This window comes from Drosophila eugracilis, unplaced genomic scaffold, assembly GCF_018153835.1.
Source record: "Drosophila eugracilis isolate 14026-0451.02 unplaced genomic scaffold, ASM1815383v1 contig_1101, whole genome shotgun sequence".
Classification (NCBI taxonomy): domain Eukaryota; kingdom Metazoa; phylum Arthropoda; class Insecta; order Diptera; family Drosophilidae; genus Drosophila; species Drosophila eugracilis.
Genome location: NW_024571878.1, coordinates 643,369 through 666,176, shown reverse-complemented (window position 1 = coordinate 666,176; position 22,808 = coordinate 643,369). Strand labels below are relative to the sequence as shown.

The following is a 22,808-nucleotide window of genomic DNA, read 5'->3' as shown; positions in this document are numbered from 1 at the left end:
TTTTGTAAAGCCATTTTCCATCAAAAAATCTAAAGCTTCTTCTGGAGTTAATGGTACCGGCTCAGCATTCGTTGTTGCATCCTCCACGGGCTTCAAGCACGCTTTCTTAGCAGCGATAACAGTTGCATGAGCAAGGAGATTGACATCATTATCATTTTCTGCTGAAACTTCGCTAGCTAATTTATGCTTTAATCGAAAACGCCCTTCATCATAGCTTAATCGTGGCCGTCCTCCACTATTGGATTCTTTAATATAGTCTGATGGTTGAAATTTCGCTAAAAAACGTGTCGCAAGAAAACGTTCTTTCTGGGCCTTATATCTTGAAACTACCCGAGAGCATTTTTTTATTCCAGCTTCAACATAAGTAACAAAGTTGCTAATCCTCTTCTTCAAAAAGGATCCTCTATGTTTGTTTCAATTTTCCCATGCGATTCTGGAGTACAAAATTATAAAAAGCCTTTCGGTATCGCGTCCATGTGCCAGCCAATACTCTAGCATTTCTGCATAACCTAAGTCTATGTTGTCTAACAAAAAGTGTTTTTTTGTAAAATGGAGCAAAAACGAGCAAAAAGGTTTATGTCATCGTATTGTTGATAAATTCAAAGAACAAAACTGCGTTAATAGTTTTTGTAAGCCGGCATAAGAAAACCTACTTTTTCTTCCACGAAACACGAACAATGCTAGGTTAAAATTGTTAAATATAGCACTTTACAAAAGCACATATACACACAGACACATCACTTTAAACAAATATTGAACTAAACACATAAATTTAACATACCTCCACTAATATTTTCCATTTTACTTTTCGTTAATCAGTTAAGTAGAACCTCCGCAATCTTGTATTAAAATGTGCTATTATTTAGCTCGCCAAAAAGCCAACGTTTTCGATAAACGAACAGCTGACTTTCAGGGCTTCAGAAATTCGCAGGGCTGCAATTTCACCAACGAAATTGCGATTTTTATATGCAACGTTTAATATTCTATTAGAATAAAATGTTTCTTTTTTCCTAACTTAAAAAAAAAAAAATGGGTTTTTGCAAAAATTTTGGGCATTGGGACCAGTGTGCAGTGTGGAAACTTTAAACGGCGGGTAATGTTATGGTATTTAACACAGTGTTGGGAGGTGTATACGTAGTTCCTCCGTCGCAAGCCTGGAATGCTGACTGTCAATTTTATTTACGTTTTCAATCGATTTATTGTAAGTCCGACCACAGGCCATACCCCTCGCCCACACACCCATACACACAAGAAAAAACTGGGGACACAGACACTCAAAGGCAATATTGGTCAGATTTTTGACAGCTCAAATTGAATTTGCCTTTTTCTGCTGCCTTTTCGCCTGTGCCACACAAAGTGAAACGTTGTTTGCTTGACCGCCTCGATAGCTGAGGGAATTCGGGAGGGTCGTCTGTGTGTAGATGAGGGTTAGTCAGGCTGTCAAGGTGTGAACACATTTGGCTTTTGTTTGCTGCCAACCGAAAAGACACGACGATTTGTCTCACTTTTTTGATCGATTGTTTAGCTCACCCAATGACATGTCCCGGCCTTCCGTGGACAGATGGCTAACCGCATACATATTTGTCATATTTTTATTGAGCTGCCTTCTGTGCTGTTCATTTGGATACCCTTACTTAATAAAGACAGCAGCGCATAAGAAAAACATATACTTAATGTGATTTATTTGTTGTGCAAATCTAAATAAATCTATTCACAAAAGATATTTTTCATTTTATTTTTTGGATTACATTTCTTAAATTACAAGTTTGCATAATAACATTATTAATACTATCATTTCATTTACAACTGTTTGAATATACAGAAATACCGCAATTAATATGATTTATTACGGTCTTAATTTTTTGGTTTAGTTCAGACTTGGAATCGTTTCGTTTAAATGGTTTCTTAAAATACAACGTGCAAAAAGGCAAAATTTGTTCCCTGTTTCGGTTTTTACATTGTTTTTATCATTTGGCCCCAAAAATGCGGGTAATTCGATGACGGCCATCACTTAAACGCGCTAGAAGGGTCACAGTGCGGATAGGTAATATTAGGTTCAGACTAATGTGCAGGACGATGAGCTCAGGGATAAATTGAAAGTTTTGGCTCAAGAACTCGCGCAATACTCGTACCTTCCGCCTTAAGTAGTTTCCATTTGTCTTATATAATTGGCATTTTGGTCAGCTTAAAAACCAAAGCCAAAAAAACCAAAACCATATATTTTGGCTTTCAATATATTGAGGAGTTCTAGTCTTAATTAATAATAATTTAAGAAAGCAATAGCTTAATTACTTTAAAAACTTAAGTTTAAGGTAAGGCAAGTAAGTAAGGTGCTCTCCAATCCACCTTTGCTACAGAACAGGCTTATATAAATATTTTTCCTAATGGAGCGCCCTAAATGTCTGCTGCTTACCTAAATATTCTTAGTGCACCCTTTTTTTGGGCCACATATCTGCTGTCCTAGGTTTTGGGCACACGTTGGACAAATGGTCGTGCAATATGCGGTAGCGCCCAAAGAGGTCTTCTAATTTGATTTATATTTATAAAGTCGCAATCATTTTCTTTCGATTACCGTGGTAACAATAAAGCGTCGTTATATTTAAATAATGACCAAGTCAGCGGCGGTTTATGGTTATGAAATTTCAATTATAGCCCAGCATCACGATGATGGTCCACTTGGGCCTCAGAACTCCGCGCTCTCTTTTTCAGGACTTCGAACTTAAGGTGGCGGCACATAAAACACGCGGCAAGATTAATTGTGGCCGGCTGTCGTACATTACAATGCGTATACGCCGTGTCGTACATGTGTAAATAAGCACAATGTTGCTAGCGGTGGCTGGGTGTCCTTGTGCGACTGCTTTTTTGGTCATCATATTTAATTCAAGCATAAATTTTTGCACGCATATAAAAAAGGACGCAGGCAAGAAGGAAGTAAAAAAGAATTAATACGTTTCGGTTAATTTATGTGGGGCACGTGGGGTGGGGACAGTCATGAAAAATAACCCAAGCTGGACGCAAACCAATGAGCCACAAACGACCGTGGTAGCGTCGCTCCTACTGATGATGATGATGACGACGGTCGTGAATTCGGCCACGGGTAAGGGATGGAAATAATGCTGGTGGTAGCGGCTTTTGTCTCGTCACCCTTTTGGCACGGTCGTGTGCTTTGGTCTTCTGCCTCCACCAGCGCCATTTGGCATCCTTTTGTTATTGCAGTGTGCGCGGTAATTACGAACTGCTGTGGAGAGTCGGGTTTGTGTGGCAGTACAGTTCCCACCTGCACAATTTTTGATAGCACCCACAGCGCTGCAAAGCGTCTCTTAATTTGTCATAATTTTGCTATGGACCTTAGCTAATTAGCTAGACCAGATTACTTTAATCTAACAAGGTGTAGACTGTTACTTACCCTTGAAAAGATAGTTCTCAAATAAGTTGAAAAAAATAAACGCAACAGACTCTTAGATTACTTGTTAATACCAATAAAAACTAGTCCTCAATTAGCTGTTTGATAGGATTTCTATAATTTACTATACGTTTGAGATAAACGCAATAAATTTGTTGGGGATTCGTTAGTAATACAAAAATATGCAAAGTGGTTGTTCCTCTGAAAACAAAGAGTTCACATACTAAATGCATTCGTTTTCACATCGCATGGTTTGTCTTCACCTCCAATCGATGTGATGATGAACCGTCAGCAATAAAAATTAATGTTTGATCATCTCTTTTCTGGTCTCCACAATCTCTTTAAACTCATCATCAGCAAATTTTTTTGTAGATAATAAACCAGACCACCATCTGCAACACAACACCGAATAGACAGTACTCAGCATTAACAGAGACGAATGCGAAGAGCAGAACAGAAACTTCCACATTCACATCATCAACAGCAGCAACCGAACAACGAAACCACATACGTCAATGCCTAAAGGAAAGCTCAGACTCCGTCCCACCCAATAAAACATGCCACAACAGTTTGCCCAGAATGTCTGGTGCACACTGACAGAATAACGATGCAAAAGTCAAAACTGTTTCAGTCAAATTGTCTATTTCTTAAATTTGAAATTAAGCTACATTATTGATCGTTCAAGAATTTGAGATTTTCGCACATTTCGCATAAAAAACCGCTTTGAAAAATCAATCATAAATCCGTTTGTGCTCAATCGTGATGTTTATATTAAACGAATACAATATAGTTTTGGGAAAAATAGACGGCGACAGTTATATCTCAGTGCTCTTATTTCTATATCGACTCGGCTATCAATGCCTGTCCCCAGCGCAGGGCAGAAATTGTAAAATATTTGATTTGTGCTTATTTAATTTGGGGCAATATTCGAACACGACGCACTTGCCAAAGGCAGCTCCGGGATGAAACCACAGCCGCACATATCCTCCTCACTGATTGCGATAAGATAGCCTGTCCAAAGGCAAAACCCCTGGCCACTTTTGTACCACCCACTCACCTGAATGCCCTGTGAAGATTGTGAGCACTGTCGGCCTACACTTGGACGTCATCATTGACGACTGATTGAGTCACTATACTTTGGGCGTGGGGTCAACATAAGGCGCATGGCAGGTGGGCAAGGTGGGTATGACAGCACCGCAAGTGGCGCATCACCCTCATGGAGGCGGCCATGTTCATGTTCAATTAGTGAAACGGTATTGCACTTTGTTCGTATAAAATGCCTGCGAGTCTAATTAATTACGACACGATGCTAAAACCAGCTGCATCTGTGCCAATCCCGATTTGATCAGAGTTGAATCCGTGGCTGTCGTCTTGACTAACCTTCGATTTCAATGGCTGCTGCTAGCTAGGCAACATGTTTTGGCCATGTCAGTAGACTGTTTGACGCTTGTTAGGCATAATGCACACAGAAAAAGTACTCTGATTCAGTGCTCAGTGTTATTGACTTTTTAAGTTATTCTTCAGCTTATGACTTTAAAAAAACACACAGCAAAGCTATTGCATTAACATTATTAATTTTATTGGTAGAGGCATACTTAAAAATTACGTCGTTAAGCTTGTTTTCTAATTCCAAGTCGAACTGCATTTAAGGTTGAAAATGTTAAATTTGATGATTATACCCCTTATAAAAATGTGAAATTCGGTTTACCCTTATTTTCCCCTGAAACGACAGTATTGTTCCTATAACTAAGCCAATAATGGTCCAAATATGAAAAATCATACCTCGTTGAGCTTGTTTTCTAATTCCTAGTCGATTTGCATTTAAGGTGTATAATATCAAATTTTTGCCAAGTTCTGCAAATTTTGATGATTAAAATGTCATACATCGTTAAGTTTGTTTTCTAATACCCTTCAAGGTTGAAAATGTAAAATTGATGCAATTTTTCCCAAAACAGACGAGAAACTTATTAGACTTATTAAGACTTAAGGTTTCGAGTTTATAAGTTGGCTAGCTTATCATAATCATAAGGCTGGTGGGGCAATCGAAAATGCAACCCATAGCCTGTGCTAAATGTATGTGGAAAACCATGGAAAAGTAGAAAATTGTTGCAGCCCATTTGCATATTGAATTACATTCATTGTTCATGTTGGCGTGCGTTAAGTCCGTGTAGCAACCCCTGCGCTCCGTGCACCCCTTAGGACACAAAATTGACAACCCCATCGCGGCATTCAGCCTTATCACATGTGTCGAGTTTCAGCATGGCATGAAGGCTGGGAAAGAGTTGTCATTGTCCTACTCGCAACTCCTTTACTTATTTAATTCTTTTGCATTTTTTTTTTTTATGCTTTTGAGTGACATTGACAATACTGGCAATTGGCAGCCGCCGCATGCTAACGGAATGACATGAAATATTCAGTTATGCCAACAAAAGGTAATCAAGTTCTCTGGCCACCCTACAAAATATGAATCGTCTTGTTAGAAATAAAAAGAAAAGAACCCTGTAGTCGAGTGCCGCGACTACCAGATACCCGTTACTGTGGTATGAAATTTTGTTTTATATATTCTATATACATTATATGTATATATTTCGTTTTTCTAGTGCTGTTTGTTTTTATAACTGTATAAGACATGTTCTTGAACCGCCTATGACTTTACAATTATTAAATTATTTATTAATAACTTATTGAGATCTCAGCGTTAGATCAGAGACAAACAGACGGACATTACTAAATCGCAGGCATTGAACCCAATCAAGAATGCTTCGACGGTTGATTATAAAGGATTCTACATTTACAATTATATACTTGATATACTACAAAGTTCAGCTATTTCTATCAGTTAACACTTTAAGCGTCAAACAAGAAAGATGGTCTTCTTTTTCATTCATTTTTCAGCCCCAACTTTGCACGACTCTGAATACATCAAATTTTGCTTCTAATTTCCTGGTGTGCTAATTACGACACTTTACCAATGAAGAAAATCTTAAAACAATTAGGATCCAATCTACAAGTTGTTAAGGTGGACATTGCCACTCAACTTTTTTGTTCAACGACAACTTGAACTGAAAAGCCAAACAGCAGTCAGAACGGGATAAACCGCCAGTACATGTTCTGGTCTGACTTAATCAATTTGTCCAAAAAGCATTACAGGGATTTAATTTAAAAGTTTGCTACACTTGGCTGGCTGAAACAGCCGCAGAACAAAATAAGAGCATGGGGGCGTTGGGCACTTAAAGCACATGCAGCAAATGAACATTTTTAACTCAATATAGAAAACGATTCTGTGAATGAGTTGCAGCTGAGTGAATCTTTGTGCCCGGCGTCCGTTTTCCGTTCTCTATCCTTGCAAAAATGGATATTACAATTCCGTAACATTTGAGCATGTGCACGTGTATCCTAAATCTGGTAGAATACTTCTCTTTAGGTTATCTCGAACAACAATTTCCAAGTAATGTAATCGATTTTAAGCTGTACAAAATCTTAGAGTATTGTACGTCGGCACAGCGGTCCCCATATTACAACCATTTTTTTATTTGAGGTGCAGCTGGAGAACACACTGTAGTGCTGCAACTGTGAGAAGTTTTGGGAAAGAGCACATTAATTAGAAGCTGCCACGCTCGGCAGACACTCAACCAGGTGCCCAAAAAAGTTGCTAACGTGCAACATGCCTTTGGGGTAGGGATCTACAGAAGTTTTTAGGTTTGCGTTGCATTCGAGTTTGACTTGAAGTTAAAGTTTATTTTTATATACATACTCGTACTTACACTAAACGAAATAAGTCTTTATTAAGTCAACTGGACTTATTAAAAGAATATTAGGAAAATTATTGAAATCCTTTTTCTTTCCTTTTTGTCCTTCTTGGGACATTTCATAATTAAATGTATTATATTTATTGTTTTTATTTTAGAGTTGGTAAATTCGAACTTTTTTTCATCCGTTTAATTGCCTCTAAGAGTTCTTTTTAATTAGGACCATACGTTGCACTTAAAGCAGCTCGAGAATGTTACATTCGGGAAGGTCGGTAAGCAAGTAGCAAGCGAATCAGCGGAAAATGCATTTCAGCCAGCATCATTAGCATCCTTAAAGCGTAACATTTAATTTTCGCTAAAAGGGCCTGTTGTGAAGAGTGAAAATCATACATTTAAAAGAGATGTCTAAAGGTGAGGAAAGGTAAATTGAGGGCTGAGGGTTCAGCGCGCCGAGTTATAAATAACGTAATCTTCATGCACTTATTTCAAATGTGGCGGACGGGCGTGTCTCTGTTGCGTCTCATTTAGCGCACGTAGTCAAATAATGACCGAAATTATACTTTTCGCTGATGGCCAAAGAGGTGTATACATAATGCAAGGGCCGTAGTGGACGAAATGGAGGGAAAAGTAAACTGCGTGCGTATTGTAAATAAAATAAAATATAATGTAACGAAACGAAATGTTTTATCAACGTGCCTGTGCGCACTAAGCACTGGATACACTGCACAAAAAAGTGTCGAATAAATATTTTTATTTATATTCCCCACATTAGGTTTATGTTGGGCAACATATCCAAAGTGCTTTTGAGTAAAGTAAATCGTTTGTTCATAATTAACCGTAACAAAATCATTTCCCAATATAAATTATCATTTACTTAAAGCTAAGTGATATCTAAATTTGTACCTGTGTAACTACCGACTCCCCGCGCCATTTTTCCAACCACTGACAGATGGCCCGCTGACCATAGTGGCGGCTGCGGCGTGCTAGGCTGTTCTAGATGAGGACTGAGGCTTTGTCTCCCTTGCTGATTATCGCTCCTGGTCCATGTGGTACTTGTTCTTGTAATTGTTTTGCTTTGTCGTAAATAGAGAGCAAAACAGGAAGATAGATTGCAATTGCTACAGGCCATTACCTGGATGAAGTGAGAGGGGAGGGCGTACAAATTTCTTGTCATTAAATTAAAAATAAACGACAATATTTTATGCGCCCATAAATATGCAGCAAAGCGCTTGTATCGCAAACGGAAAGTGAGCAGATGTTGTAATTTATTTATGCGATTCCTGGTTGTAGTTACATCTTTTAATGTCTTCTTTATGCAGGCCATCGGCTCCGGGTCCGTCTGCTGCACAGGTGTGTGTCGGGAAAAAGGTAAAGTTGCCTTTACCGGACAATGAAGAATTTACGAGTATATCTGTTGCAAGCCGGAACAGCATTTAAGAAACTCGTAAATTATGATCAGAAATTGGCTAATAAAATTCATATCTTGCATATGAATCAAACTGCTAGTTTTAACCGTTCTAAATGAACTGAAATCGTGTTTATGTGTTTAAAGTATACTCAAACTGAAGAAGGAGTTGGAATTAGACATTGGAATAAACAATAGAAGTGCATTTTAAGATTTGAAAACAAAAAATTGGACTTTTAATAAACGTAAAAGAATAAAATCGGGACCTGCTATATATTTGACTTCAAAATAAACATCAATAAATATATATATAAATAAATATATTTCTCAAGGGCTCTTACAGTTAAGTTTTAAACCTACTCCGTTGCCATCAGAACTATCAGCTCCTATTTCAAGTTTGGTGTGTTTAAAAGGCTTCTCCTCGGGCTCCAATTCACGGCGCAATTCCTTGGACTCGTTCCACGGCTGGGTTAGGGCAGAGCCCCAAATCAAGAAAATAACATTTCCGGCAAATAAAACCCCTGCAGCCATACCGAAAACCACCTGCCACTGGCTCCGCTGACTTGGGTCCGTTACCAGAAGACCCACCACAAGAGGCGTAAGTAGAGCCATCAGATTGGTGAAGCTGCTCATAAGGCCAGCTAGAATACCCGCGTGGTTTGGTGATAAATCAATCGTATTCAGCTCGCTGCCAATCGTGGCTGCACTACTCACGCCCACACTAAGAGTTACTAAGACAAGGACCAAGGACTTCTGCCCTTCCCCCACAAACACAAGGGTCAGCATTATGGAAGCCGGAGCCCAAAGAGCTATGCTCGTGTAGGTCTTTCTCAGCGCTGTCAAGCTCATCCACTTTTTATGAAGCAGTACATCGGCAATGATCAGGTAAACGTAGCACATTACCCACATGAGTAGGAAGGGAAGGGCTGAGTAAATAGCATTACTTTTCATGTCCAGTTTCAGGACGCCGCTCAAGTAGGTGGGCAATTCGGTTTGCATAGTGGTCAGTCCCCAGCTGTCAGCACATCGAGCGCAGAGTAGTGCATAGACTGGGGCGGATGTGAAAATGCCCTTCCAAGGAATCTCCATTTTCTTCGGTTCCTTTCTTTCCGATCGCTGGATGTCGTGCACAATATACGATTTCTCCGCCTCGCGAATGAACCTGGCCTCACTGGCCTTATTTGCTCCGAGGAGGATCCAGAGTACGCACCACACTATGCCCAAGCCGGCTGCCGAGTAACTAATGCCAGGCCATCCCAGCGAAGAACTTGCAATCATGCCTGCTCCATACATGGCCAAAACATTACCACAATCAAAGCCCGTATAGGCAAATGCTCCTAGACGCGTTCGCTCCGCCGTTGGGCACCAGTTGGCTAAATGCTGGTGGATGCAGGGCCAGGTCACCTGGCAAAGACCCTGCAGTAAGCGAATCGCGCAGTAAGCCTTCCAACCGGCAACATAAACTCCATAGGTTGTAAGGGCACTGAGCAATGATGATCCCAGAGTGCCCCAGAAGAGAACAGCCTTGGATCCAAAGCGCTTGCATAGATAGCCGGCTGGGAACTGGGCCAGAGCACAGCCCCAGTAATAGCTAGACAGGATGTACGACTTTTTTTCCTCAGTCCAGTTGTAGTGCTAAAAGGGTTGGAAGGGAAACATATTAGCTCGGTGCTTATCTCTGCCTTTTCGCTTACCCACTGGCGGGTCGGTATCGTTCGATGTGGTTCCATTGGTCATCGCCACCACAGCAACGCTTACATTTAGCTGCAATACTGTGTTGGCAGCCAGTCCGAGAAAGAGAAGACCCGCTTGCACGTGGCGCAGCCCAAAGCGTGGCACTTTTTAAATAAAAATAAGATTAGTAAAATAGTAAAGATTTAATTTAGTTTTACCTTTCTCAGGCACTTCCTCCATGTCAGCCATTATCTTAATTTCAAGTAATGTTGATTTTTGGTTCATAGACAGCCTCTGCAATGTAGTAAAGGAGACCATTAATATTACAAATAAAGCAAAATAAAACAAAATGTAAATGTAATTTACAATAGGAAGAAGAATGGCAACCCAATGGATAGATTTCTAAATAATAATAAGACTGTCTTACAAACTAAGAAAATCAAAACAACTCTTCTTAGTACATTATATTTAAATCATATATATATAATAAAGTCAAATAAGCCAAAATTGTATACAACTATACGTATACATTTGCAAAGTCAGGCGGTTTATGTGGTTGAAGCTTACTTCCACACGAATTTTAAATGGAAGAACACAAATTATTAAATTAATGTAAAGCCCACCGAATTTAAGAGTGCTTTGCACTTAATTCCGACCATGCTCGCTATTTGACCAATTGAAACCATAAAGGAGCTGCCGATATGGATACGGTTGCATTTTGTCTGGGAGAAGGCAAACTTCACACTCAGCACTCACCGCCTTGGACGGATATCGTCTCGATGAAATTATCTTGTTTGTTATTTTAGATATTTTTCGGGCTTTTTATTTTCTAATATTTTCTGTCTGCGATCATCTTGTCTGGCACCCTTTCTGAACTCGAGTTTCGTTTCAAGATGGTGTGCAAATTCACCCGATATTACTCAAAAAATGATATAAACAAATAAAAACGAAAAGCTGAACTGAAGTCTTGGCATTTACAATTGTATCACCGCAGCTAAAAAGATACTTTTCCGTACCACACAGATACATTTCCACAAGCTTTTTCAATTGTTCTAATAGTTGGCAACGTGTGGACGCTTGCCAATCATCGAATGTTGGGTGGTTGGCTGCCTGCATGAGGTGGGTGGTGGTGTCGTCCACCCATAATACGCTTAAAATAAAAACAGTGACATAGTTGGTAGCCTGCACGAAGTGTGTCGAACATTGAATAGCCTGTACCATGTAACGCCCACATATATTCGAGTTAAGATTTTAGATGCTCTTCACGATATTTTGCTTAAAGTGTATTAAAATTAAGCTGCGTACAATGAATTTTTGTGTATCTTGCAATCTTATTTAACTCTCTTAATAAATGATGACCAGTAACTGTTGATGACATCAATTCTGTGGTATACATTTGAACAGAGAAAACAAAAATAATGGGGTTATATTTATTTCTGCTTTATATCTATAGCCTATATTTTGCTTTTAAACATAGACAATTTTTAATATAATATGTAGTTATTTTAACGACATTCACATTGTTTGGTGTACGGTCGACTTCCAGCAAAAATATAAATTAAGCTTCTGTTGAACACACTTCCAAAAGCATATATTCAAGAGACAATGGTTTCAAATTCTAATTTTAAAACAACGAATGGAATATAGATATATTTATATGTATTTAATTATATTCTGACAAAAACAAAATTTTATTATCATAGCCACGTGATAGTGATAAAATAAAAATAAAATACAGTATATAATTCTATTTGGATACGAATGCGTTCGCAAATGAAAAACATATTTATAAATTATACTTTTTAGGTCACTGCTACTATTAAGTCAACGTTCATTGAACTACAACGTTGTAGTTTTTCTTTGAAAAATACAAACACGTGTTCGGCTAAGCCGACTTCCTGGGTAATACACCGGTCTTTTCGTAAGCAATATTTTGTTGATACGCCTGATAAACAGAAATACGATATTCCCATCGGTCTAATGTGTAACCGGTAAAAGAGAAGAAACGACCAACTCGATGCGTTTGGTGTCCTCGAGAGCGAATTTAGATTTGTATATTCTTTTGATCCCATTTTGCAAATATTTGCATTCGCAAATGTTTTGTGAGCATTTTTGTTGAAAACGAGCAAATGGCTTGAAGCCCGATAACCTTCACCCCCTTCAAACGGTGGCATTTTCTTTAGGTCGGCTTCTCCCATTTTCTCTGAATATATCAAAATAAAATCCACAAGCACTTCACATATTACAGACGGGTTTCATTGATTTTAAATCAAACACATATTTATGCAACAACTCATTCGCGGGAATTTACACGATATTACGATATCCGACCACATTGTTGCACTCGCTATAAATAAGTGAAAATTCACTTGTTAGCCGAACCCTTTTATTGTTGTGTACTTTGATTTTTCTATTAATATCCGATTTTTAATTGGGTTTTGTTTTGCTATGTTGTCCGACCCGTTTTCCGCGTGCCGCGTGCTGTTGGCGCTTTTGTTTCGGTTTCTGTTTCTATTTGAATTCTATACTTGTGCGATCGTAGGTGCTTAGCTCCAACGCCGAACTGCTCCCGCTGGCGATTGCCGCTCGCTCTATTCGTGTGGCTGCTTTTGTAATTGCTCGACGCCAGTGCCGGCAGAGTGAGAGCTATCGCACATGGAAAGAGCAGGCCCTCGGGTTCTTTTGCGGCAGGTAGCAGCACATGCTGCTTTTCGTCGTTCTTGCTCCAAAATATTAGAGAACTCGTCGCCATAACTTAAAATAAATTGATTACATGAAGAGGTATGTGGGCTCTAAAGAAGTTTCTTTTGCGAGATATGTACATATATAAAACTATATATGTATGACTATTTTCGTAGTCTATATCTGAAGAGCTCTATGTGGAACCCCATTACCTTATCTAAGGATTTCACTGTGGAATATTTGTACAATAATTAAAAATCGATAAGTAGAGGTATAGCTTAAAAACAACTACAAAAGGCATGGACTTTATAGGAGAGTTTCGGACATGGATAGCTCACCTTGGCTAGTGATCCTGATCACGAATATACATACACGAATGTACCTTCCTTAATACGTTACATATATACATATATATATATATATAGGGTTAAAATCAGATACAATTTATTTGTAAACCATTTTCTTATCTAAATGGAAAATGTTTACTTATAGATTTTCAAGAAGCTCGTTGATTTTTTGCGTTCGATTGAAGACTTTAATACCATTCTGGTTATTTGCCACATGAACTTACATCGATTTATAATTGTCAAACCTTTACATGTCGAAAAGAGAGAATAAATATACATAAATAATCTCTGCAATTCCAAGTCGAAGAGAGTGATTTTGGGTGGAAGGCTCAATATTTCAGAAAGATATTAAAAACTCCCCAAGCTCGCGATTTATAGAGAGATTTTCACTCGCAATGTAACTTTCAGTTTTTTATAATCTCAGGTATGGGATTAGGAAATAAATTACACTGTAAGTATATAAAGCACTTAATAAAACCCTATTAATTAAATGTTTCTTTTAAGATCTTTAGATTAAGTTGTTCTGAATGAAAAGAATTAACAGTGCGAACACATCATTTCAAAATAACAGGGCGCCAAATAAGCGGTTAACAGTCAACGATCGGTAATCTTGTAAATATAGAAATAAAGAACTAACGCCAGAGAAAATGTTACTAACCGATGTATCGATTGCCCCACCGGGAAATGTTACGATATTACCCTTTACTAACAGGTACAGGGGCGATATACAGCATATGAACATGTATGTTAGAACGATGTACTTTAACATTTCTGTTAAAAAATTGTATCCAAACATTTTCATCGCAACTAAGGCGCCAATGCGGACGATTAGGAAGGGTCTAGGTTAGCGATGTATCGATTGCACTAGCGATATCGATTTTTCCTCACCTCTAGCTACTACTCGATCCATCGGAAACATTTTTTTTAAACATTTGATCGTAGCGGTAAAAAGTGCAGTCAGAAATTGAATTAAAATGCAATAAAAATGCAAATGCTGGCAGAACATTAATTGGAATTAAATAATTAATCGGCGATCAACAGATTTGCCTTCGCGTGAGTGCTATTCTCTGAAAGCTAAATGGCAATTTTTCTGCCCGAATCATCTACGAATGAGAGCGAAAAGGAGGTGCACAAAGCTCTTGCCGCCAAACGCGCAGCTGACGAATTCGTGGGAATAAACGTGCGCAATTATCGCCGGATATAGTACGATTTGCGTTTTAAGTCTCTGGAAATTGATGTGTCAGCTGTTCGCCCAGTTTTAATTTTACATTCGTTTACTACCTTTTGTGCTACGATTCGGTCCCGTTCCGTTAGTTTAAGCGTTTCAAGTCCTTTGTTCCTTGTGCCGTGGCGGTGCGGTTTGCTGCTTTTCCATCCGGTGGCCCAGCTTGGTGGTGCGATCACCTGGTCGGCGGATAAACCGAAAGTCGGTAGATTCCGCTGGTGGGTCCAGCAGAAAGAAAATCAAAATCACGTGGATCTTCTTTGTGTGTTATTTGCGCGACCTCTCAATTGCAGAGAATTATTCGCAATACAGTGGTCGCTCGCAAAGTGAATCAAATTGGCTAATTCATTTACAGTTATTATAATTATAATTGGAGTGTTAAAGCGGCATATCGAAAGTTCCATACCAGCTGTGATCAACTAATTGAAAATAACTCAAATGAGATAGAAAATTATATATGGAAATCGTAGAAAGCTTTAACGAAAAGTGTGAAAAAATAGTAAGAAGTGTACAATCAGGAATTGTTAATGTTACAAAAAATAGATTTTTAAATATTACAGAATTAAGTTAATTGCTTTCTAGGATTTCTATTTAACACCTGTCTTCCATTTTAAATTATATATATACGTAAACGTTAAAAAGTTTAAAAATATTCATCATTATAATGATCCTTTAATCGCGAATTTGCATGCCGCGAGTGTTTAAAATGAATATGCCAAGAATATAAACCGTGTGTGTTAATTTTTCCAGTGCCCCTGCCAGGCGTTTCAGAAACCAGTCTAAATTATCTAAGTGTGCAAAACAAACTTAATTTTTTAGTTTTGCCAAAATCATAAATTTTACATTGGATTAAAAATTAAACGGAAACATTAAAAACTCAAGAGAGCAAGTTACTGCATCGTTCTCACTGACTTGTAAGTCGCCAATAATACCTATTACTTTATCCATCTTTGTATATTAATACATTATTTCCATTACCACTACACTCTTGCCTCCACCTCGCTTTCTCACTTGCACATATTGTCTTAAACTTTTGCTGTTTTGTCCCCATCCCAGTTTGTCTTTATAGCGGTTGCTGGCCCAGGACTATAAATATAATATATGATATTTTTTAACTGCGAAATCTATTCAACTTTTTTAATGCCTATGGTATACTGATTTAATCTCCATCTGTTCCAAGGATTAGGAGCATAAACACATATTTGTTTCAGTAGGTTTTAAAAGAATAGAATTCTGTATATCCAAATGTAATTTTAGTAATTTGTGTAACAGCGATCCCCTTTTAACTTATTCGGGTCTCCTGTTATGGCCACTTAATCGTACACCTGACTTTGACTTTGCCACATGGTGGCGGTGGCTTTTCACCTTGTTGCTCTTGGCAAACTAGGAAGAGGGCTCCTGATGTATGCCGTAAAGTGCGTACAACTTGTGAAAACTGACATATTTTGGAAGTTTAATTTTTTATAATACACATATATTGTGATTTAATATGTTTGGATTTTCTTTAATTGATCATTTTGTTTACAATCATTTTGTAAACAGGTAATTAGTCCTAGCCTCGACTAGCCGTCGTTTTATACCAACCACTCAATTGCACTCGAATAGCACTCTGCGTGTCGGGTTCGTTTTGAAATAAAAGTTAAGGTGAACATACACATAGATCCAATAACCAGTGTCGTACAACTAGCGCCGTTATTTTAGACACAAACGACTCATTTAAAAAGTGTTTGGACAGGGGAGTGATGGTGGTAGGGTGTTAAGGGGAAGTGCATGGTGACGCGACGCCAAGGCGAGCGCAATTTGCAAACAAAAAGCCATTAAAATATCAAATTAGCGTCTGGCTTTGGCTACGAGTGCGGGATTTACTGGAAGTCTCCAATTGTCGTCAACGTCAGTCGTCTCTCCTTCCCTCCCGTCCTCCCTCCGCCCTTTTTCCTTCATTCACATTTATTTGTGCTGTTCCACCGTATTGTGCAAAATCGAAAGTAAATGAAATGTAGCACCCGCATGTGTTGCGTTCAGTCATCAATTTGTTGATTAACAGTTGTCAGTCCCACTCTCTCCTCTACTCCTCTTCCAACCATTGCGCTCCCTTAAATTCTTCTAAGTTTGATAAAAGTCGCGTGTGCTTAAGTAACTGACAGAAAAGTTCTTTAAAGAATTAGGGTTCTCATATGTTTAACCTTGATCAAATAAGAATAGTGATGTCATCTAGAGGTCTATTGCAGACGCTTTATTTTTAACTTTAACGGGACAGTTGGGGTTCTGTATTCTCATATGCAAATAAGTAAGTTTCATACTCCTACAAATCTTAATGAAATGAATTTTGCCTGCCATTTTTGTTGTGTGCTTAGTAGTTAGTTTTTTTTTCGTTAGTTTCGCTTATCAGGCTTACAAAAATTTGTTTTTTGCCGAACACGAAAGTCTCGTTTGTGGTTTCTAGATAACTGAATTTACACGCCGCATTGAAATTCATTTGTTTCACTGGCAAGGCTGAATGCGTGCCGCAATAAAAAGCAATTAATACCAAAACAAAACAGAAAGCTGAAACACGTTTTACCTGTATGGCAATTCAAACTGAGTCACTGGGTTGAAAGAACTTCGCTGGGGATGAAGCGAGTACAAGATGGTTACTTTAAATATACAAAACAGCCGAGAAACAGCAAACAGCCAAGTAATCAAATCATCAAGGGGAAATTTATGACGGTCACACAGACCCCTTGCAAACTCTGCTGAGAATAAAGCCGTACTGGAAGCTATCTCGATCAATGGATTTGATCGTTCTGACTGAGAGAGGCGTCTCCAAATTTGGGAGCCTGCCGTCTCTCTTTCGCCCATGCGTAAAGTTCTGGGGCCACGCTTGCGCGTTTGCCCTCGGTTTTCGTTTCATTTTTGGTCTTGGGCTTGTGTTGCTGTACACGTACCCTTCCCTACTCGTATTTATACCCAAACGCGTTTCATAAATTATCAAGTTGAATGCCCAGTTTCGAAATTTCGACGGGCCTGACCTTGAGCACCATTTTTTCGGAGCTCGCTCTCGTGTTTTAAGTGTCTGTGTTTGTATCTGCACTCAAATGATTGGAATACCCCGGGTTTGAAGAGAGTGTACTGGACTGGAACTGCATATATTAGGCCTTTAATCATATATTCAATCTTAACTGCTCTTAAGTATTGTAATTTAATCAATGAAAGTTTCTTATTAGTGAGTGATGTCAAAGTTACCCGACAACTATTTTACAACATTTTTATAATTCAAGTTGGCCAACAGTATTGATTAACCAAATGTCTAGTTTACCAAAAGATTAACCATAAAAGATTTTTCTTGCTGGGTATCAAAAAGTCCAAAGTTCTGATATTTTTGTTCTCTTTGTTAGTTCAGATTTAAGTTCTCTGGTAGTTTTTCTGTGCTTTCATGCGTTACGATGGCTGCTTCGATCTTCATACTTCTCGACTCGTCAGTGTTACAGTCTGATTATTATGGCTAATGGTCGGAAGAGCAACATGAGACGAGGCAAAAATCTAGGGACAAGTGCGCAAAGCCTTTTCGCTTTGGTTAATTAACGCAGCTGTACAAATTAACTAAAGCACATGCGTAACTCAAAGCACAAACACACTGAGGCAGGCGAGGCGGAGATTGTTCGTTTCAAAATGATTAATGATGCTAATTTTTTCGACTTCACTCTGTGAACTTGGCTCTCTGACAATGCGTCTCTGGGTCTGGTAACTAAAACCGGTTTGAGCCCTTGAATTTGGCAACCCGAAGATATAGGAAAAACCCACACTGGCGAGAAGGTAATATTTTTTTCCAATTGATGGAACCGGACAATTGATTTGAAGTACGAGACCCAAAACGATCATTATAGATTATATATGACGCGGAATTTTCATTGATTTCCTAGATAAAGCTCGTAAAAGATGAAAGGCTCATCAACGCACATGCTGAGAAATAAAAAGAATGAGTAAATAATTTGTTTGGAAAATAACCAAGCGAATCATCATCCTCATTATCGAGTTATCGGGGTCTGGGATGTGAGCCAGACCGAAAATATTTATTGATATTCGGGTTAAGCAAATGGTTTGGTTCGTAGTTCCAGACCCCATCTTCTGACACATCAATCAAGTGTGATGGCGTTCACCGTATTGTCACTCATTGGATCGTCGAAAGGCTAAATCCCTTCCAGAAGTGTCGTTTAAATTGAATACACTAGAAAATATAATGTGGTCTAAGATGTGTTACAAAATTAAACCCTTTTATTGGTGGTCATATTTCCAAGTGTAATATTTTATTTTTTATCATATAGCTCGAATATGTCAGACGCGAGCTTGACAACTTAAATACCACACACGATTTTTATTCGGATAAAGTGTGTTAGTATGCGAACGTCTGAGACTGTTTGCGTTTGATTGATAAGAAAGTTAGACGACAGCTGTTCAGTATTTTTTCGGCTTCTTCGGTTACCAGGCCAAAAAGGGGTTATATAGTTGATTGTGCATAACTAGGGGTATATTTTGCCGGTTACACACCCCTTTGGTTTGGTGGAAGGCGAAGTGTCAAGAGTGAGGTGATTTTGAACAATATTTAAGCTCCTAGGAAAGTGTTGGTATACAATGTTTTATCATTTTACCAAAATCCCATTGGTTTCTACATATTTTTTAATCATAATATGTAACTCACGAATCAATTTTAGATACAAATATTTACTCGAAAAATTAACTGCACAACACATCCTTTCCTTTATGTAGATATTTCATGTTAAATATATATGTATTGATTGAAATTTATGCGCTTGCTAATGCCATGCCCAAAAAGTATTCCTTTTGTTTTTTTGGTTCTAGTTTTTATTTAATTTTTGGCTCATTCTCACTGTGTAAGTGTATAACAATCTCTCCGTCCCTAAAAGCTGTTTTATAGCCCCATCTCCTACCTTTTCCTCATGCACAATTTCTGTATCCATATCTTTTCATGCCTGTCTGTTGTTTTGGTAGCCTGTTGCCCTGTCCTATCGTGGGTGTATGCTATTTTGAAATGTTTTCTAAACATTAATACAATAATTTTAAATGACATTTTCACAATAAAAAATATTCTATAAATATATTCACACTATGACGTGAAAATTGAAGAAATAAAAACAGCATCTCGTGCTGGGAATTTTCCAAACTCATTGTACAAAGAGGCAACCAAATCTTTCTTTTTCAACCTCCTTAAATGTGGCTTCTCTGTCTATCTCTACCACTGTCCACTTTCTTCTTGCAAGCTTAACCAAGATCATGTCTTACATTATCAATATATGTCTGTAAATAAAGCATCACCCCAGAATTTTTCAGATAGATATTGATATAAACGAAACTAGTGTCTCATATGGGAATTGTTCTCTTTCGATTCTTACAGGCGCCCGTCTGCTTTCCTTCTACTAGTAAAACCACTGATACTAGTACATCTACAGACACTAGTACAACTACTGCTACTAGCTGCTACTAGCACCACCAACCAACAACACCAACATCCAGCGCAAAAGTCGCGAGCCTGTGTCGTGTGCAGAGCCAGTGTCTAATAAGTTGGCCAATTTGCCACAGCCAAACAAACACATCGCTAGAATTTATTGTTATATATATTCTTAAGCATATTTGTATGAAAAATAATCAAAGAAGTATATAATGTTGTTGTTGACATCCGGTGTGAGAAGTCTTAATCCCTGAACCTTAAGTGAATGTCAAATGCAAATTTATTAGAGTGCACTGACCAAAGAAATTAATTTCTGTGAATATCCATTAAATCCCCAACCGTTTATTTGCTTGAGTTCACGTGAATTTTGTGTTCTTTTAAATTACCATCCGGAGAACGTAGTCTAAATCAGTGTATTTATTTTTAGTTGTTTTAATTTTCGTCTTGTTTGTTTTTATTTTTGGATGCCTTTCCCATATGGCGCTCCTAACGTATTATATTTATTTCAAATAGTTTATCGCGACTTAAATTGTTAAAATCGAGACGAAATCATTTACCACAAAATTAGAAGGCGCCAGCGCTGAGAACGGCTCCACATGTGTGGATTCCTATAAGTGGGTGAGTAAATCAGCTGCAAATCTTGTCACATAAATCTACAAGTCAAATGATGTCCCTTTTATTTTAAGGCTGCTTTAATATCTAAGTAGCCGTCACATAAATCCATTCTTGAATTTCGCGTTTGATAGTGAAGGGGCTGCTTGAGCTTCTGGCACTCACTTGACACTTATTAAAAATATTTCCAGTGCATACTGTATGCAGTACATTTTGGTAATAATGTGCACTTTGGAATACTAACAATTGTCTAAGCAAGTCATTAGTGAGTTATGATCAAGTGCAATTGCATTTTGGGGTGTGCATGTAAAATAAGTTTGGGGATACAGGGAATAAGTCGCGCCAAGAAATTCAATGATATAGCATACGAGACTTCATTTATTCAGCAATTGCCACACATCTTTGCTTGGATAAGAAATAACGCAGATCTGAAGAAGTCAATTAGAGCTATAAAGTGCGACATAAACGGGCGCATAGCAACATCGAGTATTTATAGCAAGCAGCTGGAGAGGCCATTTATGTGGTCCCAGCAATTGTAATCAAAGTGCATTTCGACATTAAGCAAAACACAAAATCTTATATGTTCTGGTCGCCATTGCTCTGAATCAGAATCACGCAATGTGCCTTAGAATTTGTTTCAATTGCTCGTAAGCAACATGCAGTTGTATATGTGACGACAATATCATCACCTAGAGCTAGTCATTAGAAATGTAACCCAAGTATATGCAAGTTCCTATATTATGTTTAGAAAAAACTCAATAAGTCATTTTTCAGTAGGCCAACAAATTTCCAATCACCTTTCTATCTATTGCCAAGCACTTGCTGAGTAATTATCAATAAAATCATAAACTTTAATTATACAAATTAGCAGAATGGTAGGCGCCATAAAATCAACACACACATGTTACTTCTTTCGTATAAGCTACTAATACAGGTTGCCAGGCAGTAGAAAAGAGTTTTCAATGGCCCTGACTGCATCCATTTCCAAGCCAGCGGCAACAAGTGCCGAAAAATGGTTTCGTTTTTGTTTTTGCCCGTCACTGTGGCATTTCGCAGAGGAATCGCGTGGGGCTCGCAGTCTCCAAGCCTTGCATTTTTGCTGACTTTCCTCTGCCTTTCCCGCCCGACTGCCAAGTGCGTGCAAGTTGCTGCACTTTGCGCTTTCGACCAAAATTTGTCTTTGTTCGGGATTGCCTGGTTTTCTTCGTTGCCTGTGTGCCGCTTTCCTTTGCCCCGTCTGTTTCTACGCTAAGCATTTTCCTTGTTATTTTCTTTGGGTGAAATTGGGCTCTTTTAAGTATTGCTGCAGTTTCAGCTGCTGTTGCTATTTATGATTAGCTTGCTCCTGCTGCTTGTTCTGTTGCACTTTCTTTGGGAGAAGTTGCTACTTCTTTGCTTTTTTCGTTGATTTAGCTTAGCTTCCGGGTGACCATGGCACTCCGAGGTTTTTGAACGTTACATGAGAAGCGTTTTTAAATAAAGTTTAAGTTGATTTCTTTGCATTATGGTATGGGCGGTGTGTGAAAATCTGTTGCCTCAATATGTACAAAATTCATATATGTGCAAAGACGGTGAATATGTGCATGTTGCCTGAATTTACTTTAGTTACACTTGGTTAGCTTCCTCGCATTTTGTGCAATGAATATAAACTGCTTTAATGAAGACTTTAATCTGAAGTACTGGAGGTAAATGATGAAGTTTATTGTAGTCTTTGGTTCCTGCATTTATTTGATTTGCCTTTGAAAGCTTTTATTTCTGCTTACGACTTATGTTCGTGCGACTCTTAGTATTTGCCGTTCCTTTTTTCAATTTTACTGTAGCAAATTGATTTCTGCATTGCATTGCATTTTCTTTTTGGTTTTTGGCATATTTGATTTTCTTTCTGGGTTATATTTGCCACACTATTTATTTGTGTTTTCAATTTAATTTCTGTTTCAAATAAATAACATTTTTCGCTAGCCATTGGATGGTTTGAGTATTTCGTAGATTGGCTAGATCATTCCTCGGTCTGGTAAGATTTAAAATTGACTTACAGCCGCCTGTCGCTTTGGACGATGGAAGCCACTTGTCGCTGTTGTCGTCGCTGGCATAGCACGCGTATCTGAGGGATTGTGTGGCATGCAGCACTGCTACAGTTAACACATGTTGGTCTGAATAATTGAGATTTCTGGCGTTGTTTCGCGTATATTTTGTTTTTTAACATTTTGTTGCCATCCCAAAAACTGGCCCTAGATGCCCCTTCTGTTGGTAGATACTAGTTTACTTGGA

At 38.3% G+C, this 22,808-nt stretch overlaps 2 protein-coding genes across 6 annotated transcripts in view; one reads left to right on the top strand and one right to left on the bottom strand.

Annotated features, from left to right (window-relative positions):
* Positions 1-8,860: 8,860 nt before the first annotated feature.
* Positions 8,861-12,862, bottom strand: LOC108109356 (putative inorganic phosphate cotransporter). 2 transcript variants are annotated; one of them, XM_017217823.1, is made up of 4 exons: positions 12,760-12,862; positions 10,450-10,525; positions 10,252-10,395; positions 8,861-10,192 (listed from the first exon to the last, which is right to left on the bottom strand). In XM_017217823.1, the coding sequence occupies exons 3-4, from the start codon at positions 10,285-10,287 to the stop codon at positions 8,885-8,887; spliced, it is 1,344 nt and encodes a 447-aa protein (XP_017073312.1). In that variant the 5' UTR covers positions 10,288-10,395; positions 10,450-10,525; positions 12,760-12,862; the 3' UTR covers positions 8,861-8,884. The 2 variants fall into 2 exon arrangements, with proteins under 2 accessions (XP_017073312.1, XP_017073311.1); XM_017217822.1 differs by having other exon boundaries at positions 10,256-10,395.
* Positions 12,863-14,166: 1,304 nt separating this feature from the next.
* LOC108109355 (polypyrimidine tract-binding protein 1) overlaps positions 14,167-22,808 on the top strand; it is a 133,890-nt gene continuing 125,248 nt past the window's right edge. For 2 of the 4 annotated variants that reach the window (XM_017217819.2, XM_017217817.2), the window contains exons 1-2: positions 14,167-14,313; positions 15,236-15,399. The gene's annotated coding sequence lies outside the window, so the exon portion shown is untranslated. Of the gene's footprint in view, positions 14,314-15,123; positions 15,400-19,874; positions 20,547-22,808 lie in introns of those variants that run through there. The other 2 variants (XM_017217818.2, XM_041819082.1) reach the window with 2 other exon arrangements.